This window comes from Motacilla alba, chromosome 4A (genome assembly GCF_015832195.1).
Source record: "Motacilla alba alba isolate MOTALB_02 chromosome 4A, Motacilla_alba_V1.0_pri, whole genome shotgun sequence".
Classification (NCBI taxonomy): domain Eukaryota; kingdom Metazoa; phylum Chordata; class Aves; order Passeriformes; family Motacillidae; genus Motacilla; species Motacilla alba.
Window position 1 is genome coordinate 11,163,117 of NC_052045.1, and position 19,526 is coordinate 11,182,642.

Below are 19,526 nucleotides of genomic sequence, written 5' to 3' on the forward strand. Positions count from 1 at the left end.
GGTGTGTTGCATTGTGCTAGCGGCGGAGGGAGGGCTGGCCGTGTCAGTGATCAATGTCATGACTTCTTCCGCGGGCTGGAGCCGCAGCAGAGCGCAGCTGAAGGAAGCTGATTGCTGCGGTGCGAACTGGCTGGGAACAATACACACAGCCGCACGGGCGGACACACAGCCGCACGGGCGGACACACGCCCGCACACAGCGGCGCACACTCGGGCGGACACGGCACGCACACACGCGCGGCCGGGCACACGCGTCCCGGCGCACACACACACTCACATCCCAGCACACGCACACTCACACCCCAGCAAACACACACGCACTCACATCCCAGCAAACACACACACTCACAGCCCAACAAACACACACGCACTCGCATCCCAGTGCGCACACACTCACGTCCCAGCACACACGAGCGCACGCACGGACGGACGGACGGACATACAGCCGCACACACCCCCGCACACACCAAGTACACACGCACTGGCAGCCCGCACCCTGGCTCCCGCTCCGCCGCTCCGCGCCCGGGGGGAAGATGAGCTCGGGGGACGTGGTTTGCACTGGATGGCTCATCAAATCACCCCCCGAGAAGAAACTCAAGAGATACGTAAGTGCAGAGGCTTTGGTGATATTTTTTTTCTCGCTAAAGGGATTTCGGCATGTGCTCGCTGCCTGACTCTTCCTTTGAAATCTCTCGCCCGTTTCGGCTTCGCCTTGGACCAAAACAAAAAGAATTCCAAGTCCATGCGCTTATGGAGTATTTTAGTTTCCACCGACATTCTTGTGCCCTCTGGAATTAACCTTTCCCGGCTCGTAAGATAATAGTACTTCAGCTGTTATGCAACATATTTTAGGTTGAAAACCACATTTCGGTTTCAGTTAACGTTGCCGTAACTAACAGAATTGTTGTAATAGAATTGCAGATGTCACTTTTCCAGGGACGGACAAGAACATCCTAAAAGGAAAGGGGGGGGAATCAAACCTAAACAGCCAAAATTCTTGTAATTTAAATTCTGAGGCTAGGCTTTGTTAAGATGCTCTGTAATTTCTATGACACTTGCTAAAGGCAACATATTCAATAGTTTTATTTACCAATGCCAGATGTTAGCAGAAAGCTTCAGAAAGCTTTTTGGTCTGTGATAAAGAGGTGCTGGAAGATGCTGTGCTGTAAAGTTCCTGATAGCTAGAAGGTGAAGGGGGCTGGGGAGATGAAGCTAGCCCTGCATGGAGATCTGCAACTGCACTATGGGCCCCTTGTTTCATTCTCTATCTGCTTGCCTGTTTGTCTGGAAAAAAAAAAAAAAAAAGGATGTGCGTTGCAAACATAGGAAACTGTCTCATTGCAGGGGTGCGAGGAAAGCACTCCGGGTAGGAATAAATGACCCTTAAAAATTTGCTTGGGACAGCATGAACAATGTAAGCCCATCATGGGCCATTTTTGCATACTCACTTGTGGTGGTTCTTCATCAGGCATGTTGTTATGTTCTGCTGTGACACTTTTGGAATCGGTAATACTCCTTTGAGTCATGCTCTTCTAACCTGACTTCCCCTGGAGCTCTGCACCGTACTCGAAGGATGCCACTGGCCGTGTCTCTGGCGCTCCGAGCCGTAGGCACAGCTTACATCATTTGTCGTAGTCTCTTCTGTTTATCAGCATTTTCTCTGGAGTGCTGATGTTAGCTCTTCCCGGTAATATGAGGCATAACTCTCTTGTGGAAGAATATGGTGGATATCATTTGGTAGTGTATTTTTTCTTTAGCTAAAAACTAGCAGAAAGGATAATTTACTGATGTTAGAATTATTTTTAACTTATTTTTAGCCAGAGTTTCTTCCTGTAGACCACAGTATTGCATTGAAGTGGCTGAATATTTGCTTTGTTCAGTTAGCATTTTCCAATTCTAAAATAACCACTATGATGTGTCTCACGGGAGCTGCAAATAAATTATGGGCATCTCATTTTTGCTATATTTTGTAACGAGTGTACTAATAGCGCTGTATGGCAGGCACAGTGTAAGAGCCACTGATTCACCCAGCTGGTATCATTAGTAACTCTGTCAGTGAAGCTATTTTTGATGACTCAATATTCATAAAAGGGCAAAGTAGAGAAAACAGAATGTGATAAAGCTGGGATTTGAAAGCCCCCATTATACAGTGAAGATAATAGTCACAACAGGGGCTCTGATCAGCTCACAAGGCTACTTGCAGTCTGCTCTGCTCAGATTTTGCACTACAAAACCAGGGGAAATGTGGTCTATATTATTCTCCAAACACCATTAGATTAGCCAGATCTCTGCAGATTAAGCTTTGTTTTCTGGTTAGAAGGATAAGTGGACCAAGCCCTTGGTCCATAATAAAGCAGAAAGAAATCTGGTGCAAGTACAGCAAAGCTCAATGTCCTTCCTCATATGACTGGTTACACAGTAGATGCTACAAACCAAATGGAAATTGTCTCTCACCTGCTGGAACGACTTTCCCCCTATTTTTCGTAGAGTTTCACCAGCATGGCAGCTCCTGCATCTTGCACTGGGGTAGCAGATAGCTCGGGCTGAACCACGGTGACTGCTTAAAAACAACAGAGCTTTAAAACAATGCCTGTTTAAACTGACTTCAGTAGGTGTCAAGTGTCAACCGCTTACAGGAGAATGGTGTTGGCTCTGGTTCTGAACTGACAACATACACAAAACCCGAGTTCAACACCACCCTTTGTGTTCAGCTGGAAAAGCCCATGGTCTGAGCCGACCAGGGAGCTCTGTGTCCAGCTTGGCCTGCTGCTCACGGGACCTCTCGCAAGCTGCCCAGCCTCATTTGCTCTCATGGGGTTGTCTCCCAGTTTACATTTTCCTGAGTTCAGCGTCCAGCCTTTGTAAGGTCTGACCTGAGGGTCCAGTGTTTTACACACAGATAAATTCTTAATCCTTCTTCCATTAAATATATCATTAAGAAAATTCATTTCATTTCAGTGGAATATGTGGTTAAAATATCAGAAAAAGCAATGAATTCAGGTTGTGAGATTGGGAACTGCAATAGTCCCGCTGAAGCCACTGGGAATATTTGCAGTATTTATAAAATTAAACAAATTATTCTTTCCAAGACTGGAGCCTAAAGACCAGAAAATATCTTCATTTATATTTGTTCTCTGGTGAAAGCAATTAAGTTTTCTACGCATAAACAAGTCAGAATTTGCCTCTACGTAAGCAGAACATTATTTTCAAAACTTTGAAAGTGAAAAGCAGGTGTTAAGAGTCTGTGTTTTTCCTGCAATGTCTTACAAAGCCGATGCTCTTAGTAACACTATTCTTAGAAGTGTCTTATCATTCCCTAACAAAGGCTGCTCTCTTGCATGTGCAGGAAACGAACATGAGATTAATTACCCTAGTGTAACTTTCTGTAAAAACAGAGGGCTTAATGCTAAACACAGAGAATTCGTTAGAAAGCACGGGGAGCTTTGCTACATCAGGCAAATACTCTAATAATGATTTAATGGCATGGACAATGCTTTTCTCTCAATCTGATACTTGAACCATGAAACCACCAGTCAGCCTATCTATAGAGGCCGTTGTGCAAGGAGTCTCCCAGGAGAGTATTTGGTGTGTGTTGCAGTATTTCGTCCTGTGAGTGTGACCCGAAAGCTGTGCTGCTTTCATTTCCCCTCTTGGTTCCAGCTTTTCTCACCGACCAGGTCTGCGTGGGCCTGAGGGGTGCCAGGGAACAGCCAGAGCTGGGGGGAAGCTGGGTATGGGACAGGAGACAGAGAGGAAGAAGCTGCTAACAAAAACTAAGAAGTGGTGGTGATGGAGGTAAAGTCCATCCTGCTCTAGACCAAAAATGTTAAGTATCAGTCATAGTCTCATATTCAGCCCCACAGGAGGAAAAGCCACTGAAGATTTTTTGCTGTTGGTGTTAGTGGATCAGTGAATACCAGCCTCCCTAGGAAACTGAATGTAATGGGGGAATGTGCTTCAAATTTGATGGGTTTCACAGTTCCTTATATTGGTGCTGCGTACATCCATCACTATTTTGTAATGTTAGCATTGAATAGCTGGCTCCTTGATAGTTTTCATGTGGAAATTTATCTGATCACTGACTGTTATTATTTGTTGTTTGTTTATTGGGGGAGGTGGAAGGAAGGAATGGTTTCATGACTTGAAAACAAAGGACTTAAAACAGCCAGTGCAAAAAGTCACAATGAAAGAAAAAACAAAGTGGAAGAAGTCCCAGAGAATGTCTAATGAAATAAGAGACCAGTGCTGTTGAGAAGACACATTGCTCATGTGCTGACAAGAAGAAGGAGATGGGAATTTTAACACATTGCAACCTCTAATTGCAGCCTCTCCTCAAATCGCTGTCCCATTGTTTGTCACACAGTGTGGAACAGCAGCGGTAGCTCCTCTGAATGCCCTGCCAGTGTTTACTTGCTGTTAGTGTTATGTGGTTTGCAGTAGTAAAGGGCCATCTCCAGATGTTTGCTTGTTGTGAGTCACTGCAGCTCCATTTAAGTTAACGCTGTGCAGCTGTACCCCAGCTGAAGAGCTATTTTTAATCGTCAGTACTATACAAATTGATGAGGGAAGACCACTTGCTCGAAAAAGGGCAAGTTTCCCGCTTTACTTGAGCGACTGATTTCTTCAAACGTTGTTGAAAACCAAAATTCCTTGTCAGCATCTCTAGAACAAGAGTCCCAAATGGACCTCATGTTGGAAAATGTAGCCTTGTGCTTCTACCACACTTCTTCTTGGAGTGTCTGGTCTGAGAAGACAGTAGAGGTGTAAGTCGATGTAGCCCATGGCAAAAGCTGGTGGGGCAGAGTTCTTTGCTGCTGTGTCTGTGTGTGGGGCAGTAATGCTGCCAGGAGGGCAGAGCAGAGCCCAGCCCAGCATCTCTGACCGTTGGGGGATCTGCCAGGGCCCAACCGCAGCACACCAAGGCTGGGGGTTGAGAAGATAAGAGAATCTAGGCGACTTCTCCATTTTTAGCTGAAGTTCTGGTATTTATCAGGAGAACAAACAGGAAGTTACTAAGAAGAAAAAGTAAAGTAGAATTATGGAAGAGTTTGCTCAAGTAGTAGGAACAGGAGTCGCAGAGCACAGCGAAGGGTGGGTGGGATGGACAGCATCTGCTCTCTGATCCAGCACTGGGCTGCTGTCACCAGAGGACATTGCCACCCTCCCCTGAAAGAAATCCCCAAGTGCTTTGTGAGGTCAAGTACTTCTGCTGCTTTGGGGTTTGGGGGAAGTTTCTGAAAAATATTCTCAAGAAGAAACCCAAATATAATTTTTATCCTTAGGTCTTTTTATTTCTAGATGCTCCTTACAAAGCCTCACCTCTTGAGTCCTGTCCCTTTTGAACAGAGAATTCTGACCACCTTTCATACTTTCCTGAATAAATATCCCGAGCTGCCTGAGCTGGTTTAACCAATTTGCGCGGGTTTTGTAACTGTGGTTCACAGGCTGGGTGGAAGTACGAGTCACGTGGGCTACAGAAAGTTGTCAGAGCCTTTCAGCTCATTCCAGTTGTACGTTTCGTGCCTATTTTTTTTTCTGTTGTTGCTTCATTTTAAAATCCAGTGAATATTCTATCTATCTGGTTTGTGTATTAAAAAATAACCGAATTTTGAGAACATGAAGGCTTTCAAACAGAAGTTCCTGTGTGGCAGTCTGGATGTTCCCTTCGCTGTGAAATCCTGTACAAATTGATCTCACTGGTAAAACAACAGCAGAATATTTATGTTAGGGAGGAGTTTCCATCACTGGAATTAAGCATTTGTAATTAGCTGTGTGCAAATCAGACCTTGTTTTGGTAGGTTAAATGTGGTGTTTATTTTAGACCGTTTTCTTCCATTTTAATGATGTTTTGATAGCTTAAATGCAATGCTTAATGAAATAGGTTGACTTCTAAGAAAGAAATAATTTCTAAAAAACACTGCTGTTCTTGGCAACCTGTGTATCAGAATAATTTCCCTTGAACTATTTATTTGGGTGGGGCCGTAATAGTCCTGAAGCCCCAGTTTAATCTTTGACTACATGTTTTCAGTGCACAGGAATGTCCAGCTATTGGTTTCTATTCAAAACAGAAACCCACAAGTTATCAGGTCTTTGCATTCAAAAATAGTGCCTTAAAAAAACATGCTAGTTTGAAATAGAGAAGGAAATGTTAACTCGAGTGGTAATTAAAGGAGTGATGCAGTCAAACATGGCTCAGAGGAAAATGCATTACAAGTCATACTTTGGTGAAATCTTTGTTGTAGCATGTCATCTATGGAAATAGGGAAAACACATTACTTCTACCCATGATGCATTAAAATGCTATGAATATTTGTTATGAAAATTTGATAGGTTTTTAGGGAAAGGGACAAGTTTATTCCTAAAATGTTACTTGTGGGAAAAACAGTTATTTTATTTGGGTTTTTGTCCTTTTCATTTGATTTGGAAATGAATTAGCAATGTGATAAGACAAGGAAAAAATGCTGGCTTTGAAATAAAATTTGCATGTCAAAACATTAAATGCAGCCAGATAAAATACATTTTCTTCTCTCTCATTTAATTGTTAAATAAAATGCAATACTTTAACTTTTTTTTTTCTGCTTTACAATAATATCCTTGACTTGCTTCAGTTTGTGTTGCATCAGGAAAATAAACAAACACATAGCCATGCAAAACTCAATTCTGGAATCTGCTGGAGCTTCGTATTTGTTCAAAACAGACCAAAACTGATGCCTAGTCTTTGTGCAAGAAAAATACTCCCTTTCTGAGGCTAATTCATTCATAGCTTTGTAATTGTTAGAATGAGACAACTGTTCTTAGAGATTTTGTTATTCCCTTCCCTCCTGATGCCAAAAGCCCCACCTGACCCCTGCAGTCAAAACTGCATTGTAGCTTTCCACAAAAGCCCTGAACAGCCCATTTCAGTTATCCAGGATCCCTTTTCATGGAGCATTCACAGAAAGGCAGTAAAATGTTGTTATTAGTATGAATTCGAAGTTACTTCAATGAGAGTGTTAATTTAAACTGAACTTGGATTGTCATATGGAAGTTTTTGGCTCATTTTTGACAATGCTTTTTTTGAAAGACAATGCTTTCTGTGAGGCCTGTTAGTGCTAAATATTCATCCTGTGACTCCCAAGTCCTGAGACCGTGGGTTATGTATTCATATTTCTGTTGGACAGAATAATGGCCATGAGGGGACCCTTTCTATCTTTGCAACTGCTGTAATGTCAGCAGAGCACACAGTTTGTGAACAGCCTGTTTTTACATACCAGACATGCAAGCTGTTTGTAGAAGTTCAAGGATTTTACAGTTGCGGAGCCATTTTTTCAAGCTGACACGAACTGGTCGTGCCAAGGAGAAGCCAATAGTTCAGAACAAGCATGAGCCATGTTTTGCTTGCAGACTTTACAAACTTTGCAAGCAGTAAAGCCACGAGCTTTGCCAAAGTTCTTCCTGGGTTTGGGAGCGCCGGGGAAGCTGGCTTTGGGTGCCTGCTGTAAAGCTGTACTTGAGGGGCTGTTGCTGGTTCCACAGAAAAGCCCCCAGCACTCCGAGGTGACTGAGCTGATCAGAGCACTGAGGGAGGAGAGGAGACATCCCAAGAGATGCCAGCTGAGTTTACAGTAGCAGTGAAGAAACAGTTTCAGGAGAAGTGATAATGCTCCTCCGCCAAGTGTTCACTGCTGCTCCAGCTACATCATCTGGATTGTTTACTAATATTTACAGTGGAAGCTTTGCAAGCTTAAGAAGTTTTATTTTTAATAAGTTCAACATTTTGAACCCATCCTAAGAAAATAATTGCATTCTCACTGAGGCCTTAGGTTTAAAAATAAGAAGCACTCAAGTAGCTCAGGGAATTGGGTTTTTTGAGATTTTCATGTGCTTTGCTCCCACTGTAAAAAGGTTTGCAACATGTTTTCACTGGGTCCTCCCCTGACTCCAGGGCTGCTTTTACAGGTCTTCACGGGTTAACTTTCCTGGAAAACAGTGAGATTTGGACTGTCAACTGAAAATGGGACTGGTACTCCCATTATTCCTGTTACTGTTACACTTTATACTTTTTCAAATATTCCTTTTTGACAGATAACTGAGTGTCACAGCAGCCTTTAGCTACAGATTATAAAATAATGATAAACTGTTTTGGAAAAGTGATGGAAAACCACCAGCTAAACCCCATCATTATTTCAGAATCCTCCCCAAACTCCTGCTTTCATCTGCTCTGAGCCCAATAAATATTCAAGCTGGAACATCATTAAGACAAACAAACAGAAAGGTTAGGGGACAGTCAGATAGGAAGAACAGGCTTCGTGGTGGTGACACTGCTTTGGTTCCCCTGTGCATCCCTTTCCTTTGGGTTTGCAGACTGGAAGCTTAATAATTCTGGAATTTAAAGTTAAAAAAAAAATTCATTTATTGAAGTGTTACTAGACTGCAGTGCTTTAACAGTTTTGATATGTTCATATGTTCTTTTTTTTGCTTTGCTTTTTTTTCAAATTCACTACTGAAAGTACTGTTGCTATGTTACTGTAATGGTGTGTAGGCTGCTAAATAAATAGAGAGAGTTTAGTCCATGCCAGAAATAGAAAGCCAGGTCAAAGGTGACATTTGGGACATGTTGGGGAAAAAAAAAAAAAAAGAATATATAATTATTTATTTCCTTCCTATTATTCTCTTCAGTCTCATTAACCCTAGACTACTTAGAAGGAAATTACAACAGAATTTCTGAGCATGTCAGAGTCTAAAAAAATGACACCTTGGGAGTTGTAAGTGTTTTGGCTTTGTTCTTTGCAAGATCAAATTTGCACAGTAAAACAGTGGCACCTCACACTGCTGTGAATCGAGCAGGTACTTGGAGGTATCAAAGGACCCAGGGACTGCTGAAAATTCACTCTGCAAAGGCGTGCAGAAGGGAAAAGCTGTCAGAGGGAGCAAGCTTTGAGGGGAAAAAAACCCCAGGAAATGTGAGTCCATTGTCCTTTTTGGGGTAGTCTGGCAGGTTCCCAAAGCCCAGATACACAAAATGTGCTCGGGCTCTTTGTGAGCAGCCCCAGGTGCCTGCCTGCAGCTCTTTGTGAGCCTGGCTTGTGAACCTGCTCAACAGCGGGGGCATTTCATCCTGCTCTGCTGCCTGGGGGTGCCCTGCTGTAGCTGGGCTCTCGTTCCAGCCCCAGGGGCTGATTCAGAGAATGGGGCACTGCGTTTCATCCTGCTCTGCTGCCTGGGGGTGCCCTGCTGTAGCTGGGCTCTTGTTCCAGCTCCAGGGGCTGATTCAGTGAAAGGGGCACTGCAGCCACTGCGTGAAGAGCTTCCCCAGCCCTCCCTCCAGCTGCGTGGGCTGAGGCAGAAGCACCCTTAGCCCAGGAATCAGCCCAGCAGCCTCCTTAATTGCAGAGGGAGGCCTCTGACTTTATTTGCAAGGTGTTATGGCAGCTGCTGGAAGCTCAGGGCTGTGTTCCTTGAGCACCAGACCCGTGGCCCCTCTGCTCCTGGGAGGATCAGGAGCTCTGAGCCCACGGCAGAGCAGCTGGAAGCTGCCAGACCTTCCCCTGGCAGGAGGTGGGACATGGAACAGCACTGAGCCATCAGTTAATTTAGCAGATTTGTAATTAATCTGGAGGATCTTCTCTATAAATATATATGTTTACTTAAAAACAAGTTATTCACGCAATACAGTATGAGGCCTCTAATTTCTTTGTGTGTTAGGGAAGAAGTCCACAGCAATAACCCTAACCAGTTCAGTGCATGCAGTCCTATTAGAGATTTTGTGGTGTTATTTTTGTAGTTCCACAAATCTGTTACTTTTCTGCAAACAAACAAGTTCCCCCTATGGAAGACACCTTTGGATCTGAAGCCTTCCAGAAAATCCCACATTTAGCATAGAATTTATAGAAGAGGATTAAATTAGAGGTACAACAAGAGCCAAAGATGCAACAAATCTTGATCCTACATTGCACAAGGTTTGAAATTTTCTTTGTTAATGCTCCTTGAATGAAGGGATGGAACTTGAATGACTAGGAGCATTTCCTAATATGAGGGATGTGACTAGCTGGTTTAATAAGATACTTTCCCATTTTCAGCCCCACACCAACCCCTAGTGTCTTAGACCTTGGGGTGTGTCTGACTTTCTGTGTCAGAAAACAACAAGAGCTTAGGATCCATCAGGGTTGTTTATTTATTTTCATCACAAGTTTGCTGCTGAAATTGGTTGTTTTCTACCACAACCAGTACTTAGCCTCACTCTGAGAGGGTGCTAGAAGCTTTCTTGTTCCCTGTGGAGTTCAAACCCTCATTTGGACTCTGTCAAATCCTTTACCCTTGCCAGAGACTGCATTTATCTCAAACCCTAAAGTGCAATTACTATGATTTATCTCTTTTTGGAGTGAATAAGATTTTACCAGGCATTTTCTGCACAGAAGTCTGCAGCTGGAAGAAGAGCAACCTACAGCCTGTCCTTTCCAGGGCTCTGTTACGTATGCTCAGTAAACTGCCCAGTTTTAGCCAGCAACAGCAGCTTGCTCAGTGGAACGAAGGATGAATTATGCCCTCTGCAGTTCTGTTATGCTGTCCTCCTAAGGGACCTCTTGCCTTTCATTATATTTCCAGGTCCTTGACATTATTTTCTAAAACTTGTAAGTAAAGTTGTTTTGCTGGTTGGTAGATTTAAGCAGTTTACCCATTGGAGCAGTCCAGGTGGGCTGCGGGGATGTTTGCCTGTGCTCTTTGTTGGGGCAAACAGCTTGATTGTTAAACTGGATGCAATTGTGCCAAGGCAGAAGCTGGCAGACACAGCCAGCTTTCAGATAAACTGTAGTTAGCTGGATGAAGATTAAGCAGATTTGCATTGCTGCTCTCAGTCAGAGGAAACTCCCCTCACTGTGGCACTTACCTTGAGGGCTCGGAGATGCTGGAGTGAATCTTGCCATTAGAGAGCAGGCAGCACAAGCCTGGGAGGTGCAGAGTCCAGGGGAGCTTGTGTGAAGCTGCAGCTGTGCAGTCCTTCCCAGAGCACAGCGATGGAGAAGGGTAGTCCTAGAGATGCTCTCCAGTGACAGGTCTAAGGAATGACGAGGCTGTAGTTTAGCAGCCTCAGCTCTGTGAAGACATCAGCAGTGGTGGCTCTGATTCTCATGTGCTCAGAACTCACTGTGCACCCACAGACAGGTTTCAGTTTGACTTGTTTCTGGGGTTCACTGGATTTGGAAGTGGAGCTGGGATCTCTGTATGAGCAGATTGTTACAGGTTTTAGTTCAGAGATTGGGGTTTTTTAAGAAAGCAGGTATTTTATGTGTCATCTGTGCATATGAATAAAAGATAAGGAGCAGAGGAAAGCACTCAGATATAAGACCTTATACCATTAATGGGCATAAAGCCTAAGGGCAGTTTGTTGTAGGGCAGCTGGTCACTTCTGACTTGCAGCTCAGGTAGCTGCAGTCAGAGTACCTGTTTTGAGTGGAAACATGGTTGTTCAGAATCACTCCAGATTTAGTTCAATAGTGCACAATCTTCATGGCTCCTTGCTGGGATAACAAGAAAAGGCACATGAGCCTGCACAGCAGCAGCAGCAAGGAAATGTGGTGTTGTAGCACAACTGAGTCTCTACCATTTAGCACGAAACTTTTCCCTTCCAGAGTCAAGTGCACCCATAAAGAACAGAAAGGCCAAGTAAATACTGGCTTTAATAAGTTGCTGGAATCAGGCAGGTGCAGAGTCAGACTGGAGGGTTGGATGTGAAGCTTTCATTTGCCTTTATGAGTTTGCATGAATCTGCTTGGAATACCTCTTTGTCCTCTCTGAAAAGGTTTCATGTACAAAGCACTTAGACTCATCAGAAAAAATCCCTTGAAATAGAAATGGTACCTCATGTTCTTTAGCAAAACAAGAGCTTAGAGAGAAAACAGAAGCTAGAAAATGTAGTCTCAAATTCTAACCCATTATGACTATATTTATGGGGAACATCTAAATGATTGGAGCTGTTTTCCTGCATATTCCTTACTAGTAACAACAGTACCTTGTGACTGGTGATGTCTCATCACCTTTAAACACTGAACTTGAATGTCAGGTTGAGCTCAAGGTTTTTTTGTTTAGCTTTTCTATGGATTGGTTGAATGCAGATCAAGCACAGAGCCATGGGCCTCAGCAGCAAGAGAGTGGGAAGAGAAAAGCAGGTAGGAGGATTTTGCATCCCAGTGGAAACCCCCAGATCTGCCATTATTATCAGAGCTCCTGGTAGCTCCAGTGACACTGGGAGAGAAGGTATGTGGTATGGGAACTGCAGCATTTACCAGCTTGTGATTGGAAACAGGAGGCAATGAATGGATATGAATGTGTTTAAATGCACAGTTTCAGTTCGTTTTGTGTAACATCTCGCTCACACCATTTTCCACAAAAAGATATTTCAGCCAGATAGAGTTATGGTGAGAAATAAAAGCAGAGTTGCAGAGAAATTGGTAACTTCTTAAAAAGCATGAACTCACTGAAAAATCTCACTTTCTATTTGAGAGATTGAATCTATGCATGGTGCAGCCATTTTTGCTCTGCCTGGCATGAGATTTGCATGACTCATGGCCAACAGTAGACCATGCTACCATCCCCAGCTGGGGACCTAGAAATACAGAACAAGAGCAGATGCTGACTGCTGGCTGGGGGATTCCTCCCCATCTCTGAAATGATGACCCTGTTTGATGGGGCAGCACACAGAGTGCAGGCAAGTGCCTGTAATGCCTCTCCCCAGGTGGGGGGATTGATCTGAGGGTGAGAGACAATGCAAAGGCTGCCAAACACCTCCTGTCCTTGCAGCCAGTGCCCGCTGATGAGGATGGATGATGTAATGGATCAAGCAGGAGAAGAAGGTTTGCAGTGAGGAGGGTGTAGGATTTGGAAGGCTGCACATAGGAAGGAGGAGTTGCAGTCCTAATTTGAGTACAGGCAGCTCAGCAGATGGCCCAGCAGACGAGTTGCTATGCACCACGGCATGTGTGAGAACACAGAATCACAGAGTGGCTTGGGTTGGAAGGGACCTTAAAGATCATTCCAGCCCCCTGCCAGGATGCCACCCACTAGATCAGGTTGCTCAGGGCCCCATCCAACCCAGCCTTGAACACTTCCAGAGAAGAGGCAGCCACAGCTCTCTGAGCTCTCTGTTCCAATGCCTCACCACCTTCTGAGTAAGGAACTTCTTCCTAACATCTGATCATAGCATGAGAGTGGTGGTGAGGCAGCAGCAGGCAGAGCCCTGCCCTGTGTCTGGTACAGGGTACCATCAGATGCCACATTCCTTGCCCCAGCCATCCCCCATCATGGTGCTTTCCTGGCTTGCACACTGAGCTTCCCAAAAGTATTTCATTTTGCTGTTCTGCATTACAGCCATTTCCTCCACCAGGCTTTGTCTTCCCTCTCCAAACAGAGCAGAGCCCACCTCCAGCACTGGAGGTCCTTGCCAGTCACAGTGACACCTAAGTCACACTACTGACTTCTGCCTGAGGCAGCAGCTCTCTGGCTGAGCTGGCACATGTGGGGGAGGAAAACCTCGTGCTTTGGGCCACAGAACAGCCTTGCTGGCATGTTTTGGGGTTATTTCCTGCAATTCCTGTTCTTCCAGCAGTGAAGTCTAGTGGCCAGAGATATTTAGATATTTCATGTGCATCCTTTGTGGCTTGCACCTTCCCTAACAGCTTCAACTCTTTGGGAGTTTTAGGAAAAAACTTCAGAAAATCTTGAAAAATCTCTAAATCTCTTTAAGAACAGAACAGTTTGCAGATTTGCAACTGACTTTCTCCAGAGAATCTGTTTGGGTGCTTGCTGTTTGAGTCCTTAGGGCTCAGTTTGCAAATCACCTAAGCACTTATGGCTAGGTCCAGGAAAAAAGCATCTTTACCCTTAATATAAGCTTATAATTGCCATTGACACCTCACAGTCACATTGTGATGCCACTCAGCACACCAGTGTTAGAAGGTTCTTTTTTTCCAGGCTGTTAAGACAGAGCAGTATATTCCTGTGGGAAATTCCAGTAATCCATGTTTAGTGATACAGCAAAAATCTGCTTCAGTAACCTGTTTATGTTTAACATTGATAAAATGATTGCCACTGACTTGTTCCCAGAGGCTCCATTTCCAATGTAATCTGCAGGAAACCCACAGAGATGTATGGTGATGCATGAATTCAAATCACTATAACTAGGCTGATAAACACCTCAGATATTCTTGGGGTGAGTGGCATCTTTTTCCTTTAACTGTTTCTGGAGCAATAGAAACTAAACTGGGAACAATGTTCTTTTTATCAATGTCAGAGTGTTCCCATGGCATACTCATGCCAGCAGATACATGGCAGCTCAGCCATGCCAGTAAAAATGCAGACAGCCCTTTGATTCAAGCAGCAGCAGCACAAGCAGTGGTAATCCCTGCTTTCCCACACACTGCCCTGTCAGATTCCTTTTGCTGTCTCCAGGTCTTAAGAGCATAGTTCAGGTTTTGTGTCTCCTTTGCCCTTGGTGTATTTACTCCAATTGCAAACAAAATTAATCCTTCCCATTTTTACTGTGGTCCCCTGAAGCCTGCACTAAGACTTCTCAATTTACTAAGCTCATCCAAGGGTACTGTTGGCCCATCATTGGGACAGTAATTTTGTGAGTCCCCAGTGAAAACTCTTTGGACCAGGTCGTGGACTAGGTTGCATGGTTGAGGATATTTCACTACTGGACCTGTTTAGCAAGAGAGGGTTTAGCAAGGAGAATATCTGATTTTCCATGATTAAATTCTGTATATACAGAAGCCAACCAACAACAAAAAACCCGGGTCTCTATTCACTGCTTGTACAATCAAACTCTCTGAAGTATCTCTCAGCATAAGGACTCTGAGATAAAGGGGAAAGTTTTAAACTAGTAAAGGGAAAACTTAAATCTCATGATCATCTGTCTGATTGTAAAGAAGCAGAAGGATGTTTAAAACTTTGCTATGCTGGCTCACTTTTTTCCAACAAAAATTGTTTTGGGAGGCATTGTACATGCTTACAATAAAACAGTTAAATACGAAAAAGTGAAATCCACTATGAGTTTTGCAGAAATGTTTTTTGTTCCTAACATGCTTGTGCAATAGAGTAGTCAGAATGCAATTATCAAACTGTGTTTCTTCCATGCTTGAACATCGGTGGCTGTCTGGAAAATGGTGTGTTCCTTATATTCCCTGAGATCCAGTCCAGAGCTGCATCTGTTGTCCAGGGGCTGCCTTCAAATAGGAATGGTGGAAGCAGGCCTGGCATGTTTCTGCTGAAGACCTTGGAGCAGCCTCCAGAGCAGCAAAGGGAAATGCCCAAGTGCTGGAAAACATCTCAGCCTTTTGTGGAAAGACCCTGTAGGAAGCACAAACTGCTGGTGGCAAGGGCTGTGCCAGTGCAGATACCCTTTCTGCTGCCACAGCTTACCTGAAAAACTGTCTCCAGCCACCAGTTACCAGCCTGCTGGTGCAGAGTTGCCTCTTCTGTTCCCAGAAAAAGTCTGAGCTGTGGCTCTGGAGCAGGCTACAGGCACTCTGTTAGTCAGCAAATACCAGAGCCCCAGGGCAGGGACTCCACCTCAGGGAACAGGGAAACACATCCAATGCCTGTTGGTAATCCAGCTGTTAAAAATAAACACTGACTCGACAAACTTCTAAACAAACACCTGTTAATCAGAGGGGAGCTCTGACATGCTGATAATAACACTCAGCTTCTGGGGTCAGGGTGTAACTGTGGTGAATGCTGGGGAGATCTCAGCTGAGTGGAAAGAAGAGCTCAGGTAGTTACCTAAATACAGGAGGCCTTGGCAACTTTGGTTCCTGTTCTTTTGAAACGCATATCTCACAACGTTATACATTTGACTTACTATTATTACTGTATTTGCTCGGCTTTTTGGTGAAAATACCATTAATCACTAATTTAGTTCAGTGGAATGAGTGCAACAGTGTGTGTATAGTGCATTTAGTGATTTCAGTCCTGAGCCTGTGATTGCTCTTTCCTGTATATAATGCTGTTGGGAAAAATTCTCAGTTTCACAGTGTCAAGCCCTGAATTAATCAAGGACCAAGCCAGAAGCAGAGAACTCTGGAGAAGATTGTCAGGCATGGGAAGTCTCTGGTAGTGAATCTCTGTGGAAGCAGTGCCCAGCTGCAGTTGGAGGACTTCCCTTCCAGTTCCACCCTGCCATGGCAGTAAATGCAGAGCTGGCACTTTCTGCCTGGGCAGAGGCGAGGCAGAGCCACCAGTCCGTGCTCAGGCACAATCCACGCTCAGCTGTGCCTGGCACAGAACTCTGGAGCTGTCAGGAGGGAGGCAGCAGCTTTGTGGTGTGGGAATGCAAGACACACACATGCAAAAAAAAAACCCCAAAGGAGTCTGACACACACTGCAGCCCCGGACTGGAGTGTCTCTTCAGAGGCCCTTGGCCCTCCTGCTTCGGACTCTGTCAGCCACCTCCACCTTTCCCACATTCCTCCTTTGGTGGTTTCCATGCTAGCCCTCAGCCTCCATGCAGATGCTTCCCTGGCCCCCTGGGGTGCCTGTGGCCCATGCTAGCCCACATAAAAGTGAAGTAGCCACAGGCTTAGAAAATGGCAAACAAACAAAAAGATCTCTCCTTGCTGCGTCTGTCTCCTGGATGGCAGCTTCTTTAATCAGGGGCTGTTAAGGGGTCTTGGAGCATGTTTGTGTTCCTGTGAGTAGAGCTGTGGTCCTGGAGCTCTGGAGGGGCTGAGCTGTCTCTCTCAGAGGGTTTTTCTGACACACAGAGCACGTGACATCAGTCACATAATGCTGTGAGAAAAGTGTTTCTACCTCAGAGCTGAAGCAATGTGTGAAATTAATCATAGGTATATGTCATGGGTTCTGGTTTAAATGTGGATTAGAAAGCATGCAAGCAGCAGTCTCTAGAGACATTGATTCTTTGCAGCAAAAGAATGAAAGTGAAAATATCCTGAAAAACACTAAAGAGTGCTATGGCCTGCAAAAATACCAATTTTTCAAACTGGATGCCAGAAGTGGTGCAAGGAACGGGCATGGCATGATTTTAGTGCTTCATTCATCTTCAGCTTTAGTTGTACATTATGGGTGACTTTGCACATGATTTTGTAGCCAAGAAAAGCTTTTTTTCTTTTCCTTTTAATTGTCAAATAGGAACAAACACAAAATCAGATGTGGAGAAGGAGCCTTGGATTAAACAAACACAAAGTCCTTTTCCAGCTGGATTCAAGGCAATTGGATTATTCTGCCTAATTTTTGTAAAAATCGAAATAAACCATTGTGGAGAGGAGACTGAGGTTACAGGATCAATATTAGTATTCAAAGAGATAGACAGGAATGTCCTATGGCATATTTAAAATATTTACTTTGGATTTATTGAAAGATGACTACTCAAATGCCCCAAATTCCTAGATAGGCTTAAAATTCCATTTTCTTTTTTTTCCAATAAACCATTGTATAAATTATGCATATTATAATCTCATGACAATAGTAATGCAATAATATTGGTGCAGTAAGCACCATAATTCTCAACTTATTTTAAGTTATGATGAACTCACAGAATAAAATATGACCATCTGTGATGGGTTTAAAAATTAATTCAAACAGTCAGTAAGACTAGAAGCTCTTTAAGTGCCAAATTATCGTTGCAGAAGTATTCTTTTTATCTTTGGGCCATCATTTCCAAGAAACAAGTGAAAAATGTAAACACTTCCAAGCATTTGTCCCTTTAGGCACAGGGTGTATTAAAAAACGACAACAAAAATTACTTCAGGGACTGAAAAAAAATGCTGGCCAGGGCATTTTGAAACCAATAACAACCAACCTGGTGAACGAGCAAGAAGAAAAACTTGCAAATTATTTTATTGCCTGATTCATGGAAGTTCTCCATTCAGCTGAGTTTTAAAATTAAGTTCCCTTTAAGTTTAAGGAAACTAATTGGAAACCCTCTTCTGTACCAGAATTCAAAGCAGGAGATGGTTGTGGTAATTACTGGCAAGCAAATAGTAAATAGTCTCAGAGGTGAAAAACCACAGAGCTGGAAATTGTGCCTCTGCTAAGCTGGGTCAGATTCTGTGCTTAATGACACCACATGAATAAATCATTGGAAGACAGTTCAAACTCTTTTTCAGAAGGGAAATGGATAATGCAAATTCTTACTTTTGCAAAGCAGGGTGAAGGGTGCAAAAAGAGCATAGCATCATGACTCTGCTGCATTATTGGTTTAGAGGGTCCCTTTTGAGTAATACAGGCACAAACATCCCATTGCTCCCAGGCCAGATTGTCTAAGTTATTTAAGCATCTAAATCCATCTTGTTTCCTATGTGGGTTTCTTTGATGCTGGTTTGATTCACAGTAAAACGGTAGTGGGAGTATCAAAGATAGTCTGAGTATCCATGCTGAGAGGGTGAAAAAGAATCAGCGTCACACGGTTTTTCATTGATAGGAACATTAAATAATGGCACTGGCACTGTTTCATCTGAAACAAGAAGCACATTGGAATTCCATAAAAGTCAGTACGGTTGATTTTTCTTGAAAATCTCCTGGAACCCAGCTGAGCAAGTACTGTAAGTCTGGAGCTGCCTGGCAAAAGTAATGCCTTGTGTTTCTCCTCAAGTCTTCATCTGTCCAGCTTGTCCTCTGATTGCACACTAAAATAGCTATGGCAGCACCACAGGGAGGGCCAAAGTCAGAGCAAAATTCTTTGGGTTGTACTTAGCACAGACCATGCCCATCAGAAACCACCAATTTCAGACAGTGTTGAGTGTGAAATCAGAAAGTGGCCACTGGCTGAAATTTTTCTGTCTGTTGCAATCCTTGAAATTTCCCCAAGAAAATACAGTTTGCTGAACAAGGAGTAGTGTCATCAAAGTCTTCCTTGCCTTCTTTGGAAGCTTTTTCAGTATTCCTCTATATCTTACAGTCAGCCCATCAGCTCTCTGAGGTTAGATTGCTTTTCAACAAATTTCCCTGGTTTGAGATATCACATTGTATTGCTTGTCTTGATGCACAGGCCACATGGCTTTGTGTGTGTCTGATTATTCTTGTAACCTGCTGAAGTCAGAAAATAAATTCTTCTCCTTGTTTCTCTAAGGCCAAGATGCCATTCTTAATATTCCTGTGTATACTGTTTTCTCTTCTCTATGGTCTTCTCTGGAAATCAGAGTCGTTATGAATGGGAGAGGCATTTCCCTTGGTATGTCCCTGGAAAACAGCTCCCTGAACATCAAGACATCATCACCATATGAGTCTTCCTGGGCATTGTAAAGTAATAAAAATGTATTTTCTGCTGAGAAAAGGCATTTCTATCTGCAGAAGGACTAGATCAATCATAAAACTACCAGTTCTGGGCCAGTGCCCTCTGAATGGGCACATCTGTGCTACAGCCACTCTTAACTCTGTGGCTGAAAAACCTCTGTAATGTTGGGGTTTGGAATCCACTCACTTGTGGCTGGTTTAGCATCTCTGTTAGTGTAATACAGATCTTTGTCCTGACCAGGTGGTATTTTACCTCCCAGCAGGCTCCATTTAAATCTAGCAATTACTCATAGCTGTCAGTCA

General features: G+C 43.7%; 1 protein-coding gene across 3 annotated transcripts in view; it reads left to right on the forward strand.

Moving 5' to 3' along the window:
- The first annotated feature begins 395 nt into the window (after nucleotides 1-395).
- The window catches only part of GAB3 (GRB2 associated binding protein 3), a 61,245-nt gene continuing 42,114 nt past the window's right edge, over nucleotides 396-19,526 (forward strand). For all 3 annotated transcript variants that reach the window (XM_038164705.1, XM_038164706.1, XM_038164707.1), the window contains exon 1: nucleotides 396-604. In XM_038164705.1, coding sequence (XP_038020633.1) covers nucleotides 533-604 — 72 coding nt within the window. In that variant the 5' untranslated portion in view covers nucleotides 396-532. The remainder of the gene's footprint in view (nucleotides 605-19,526) is intronic.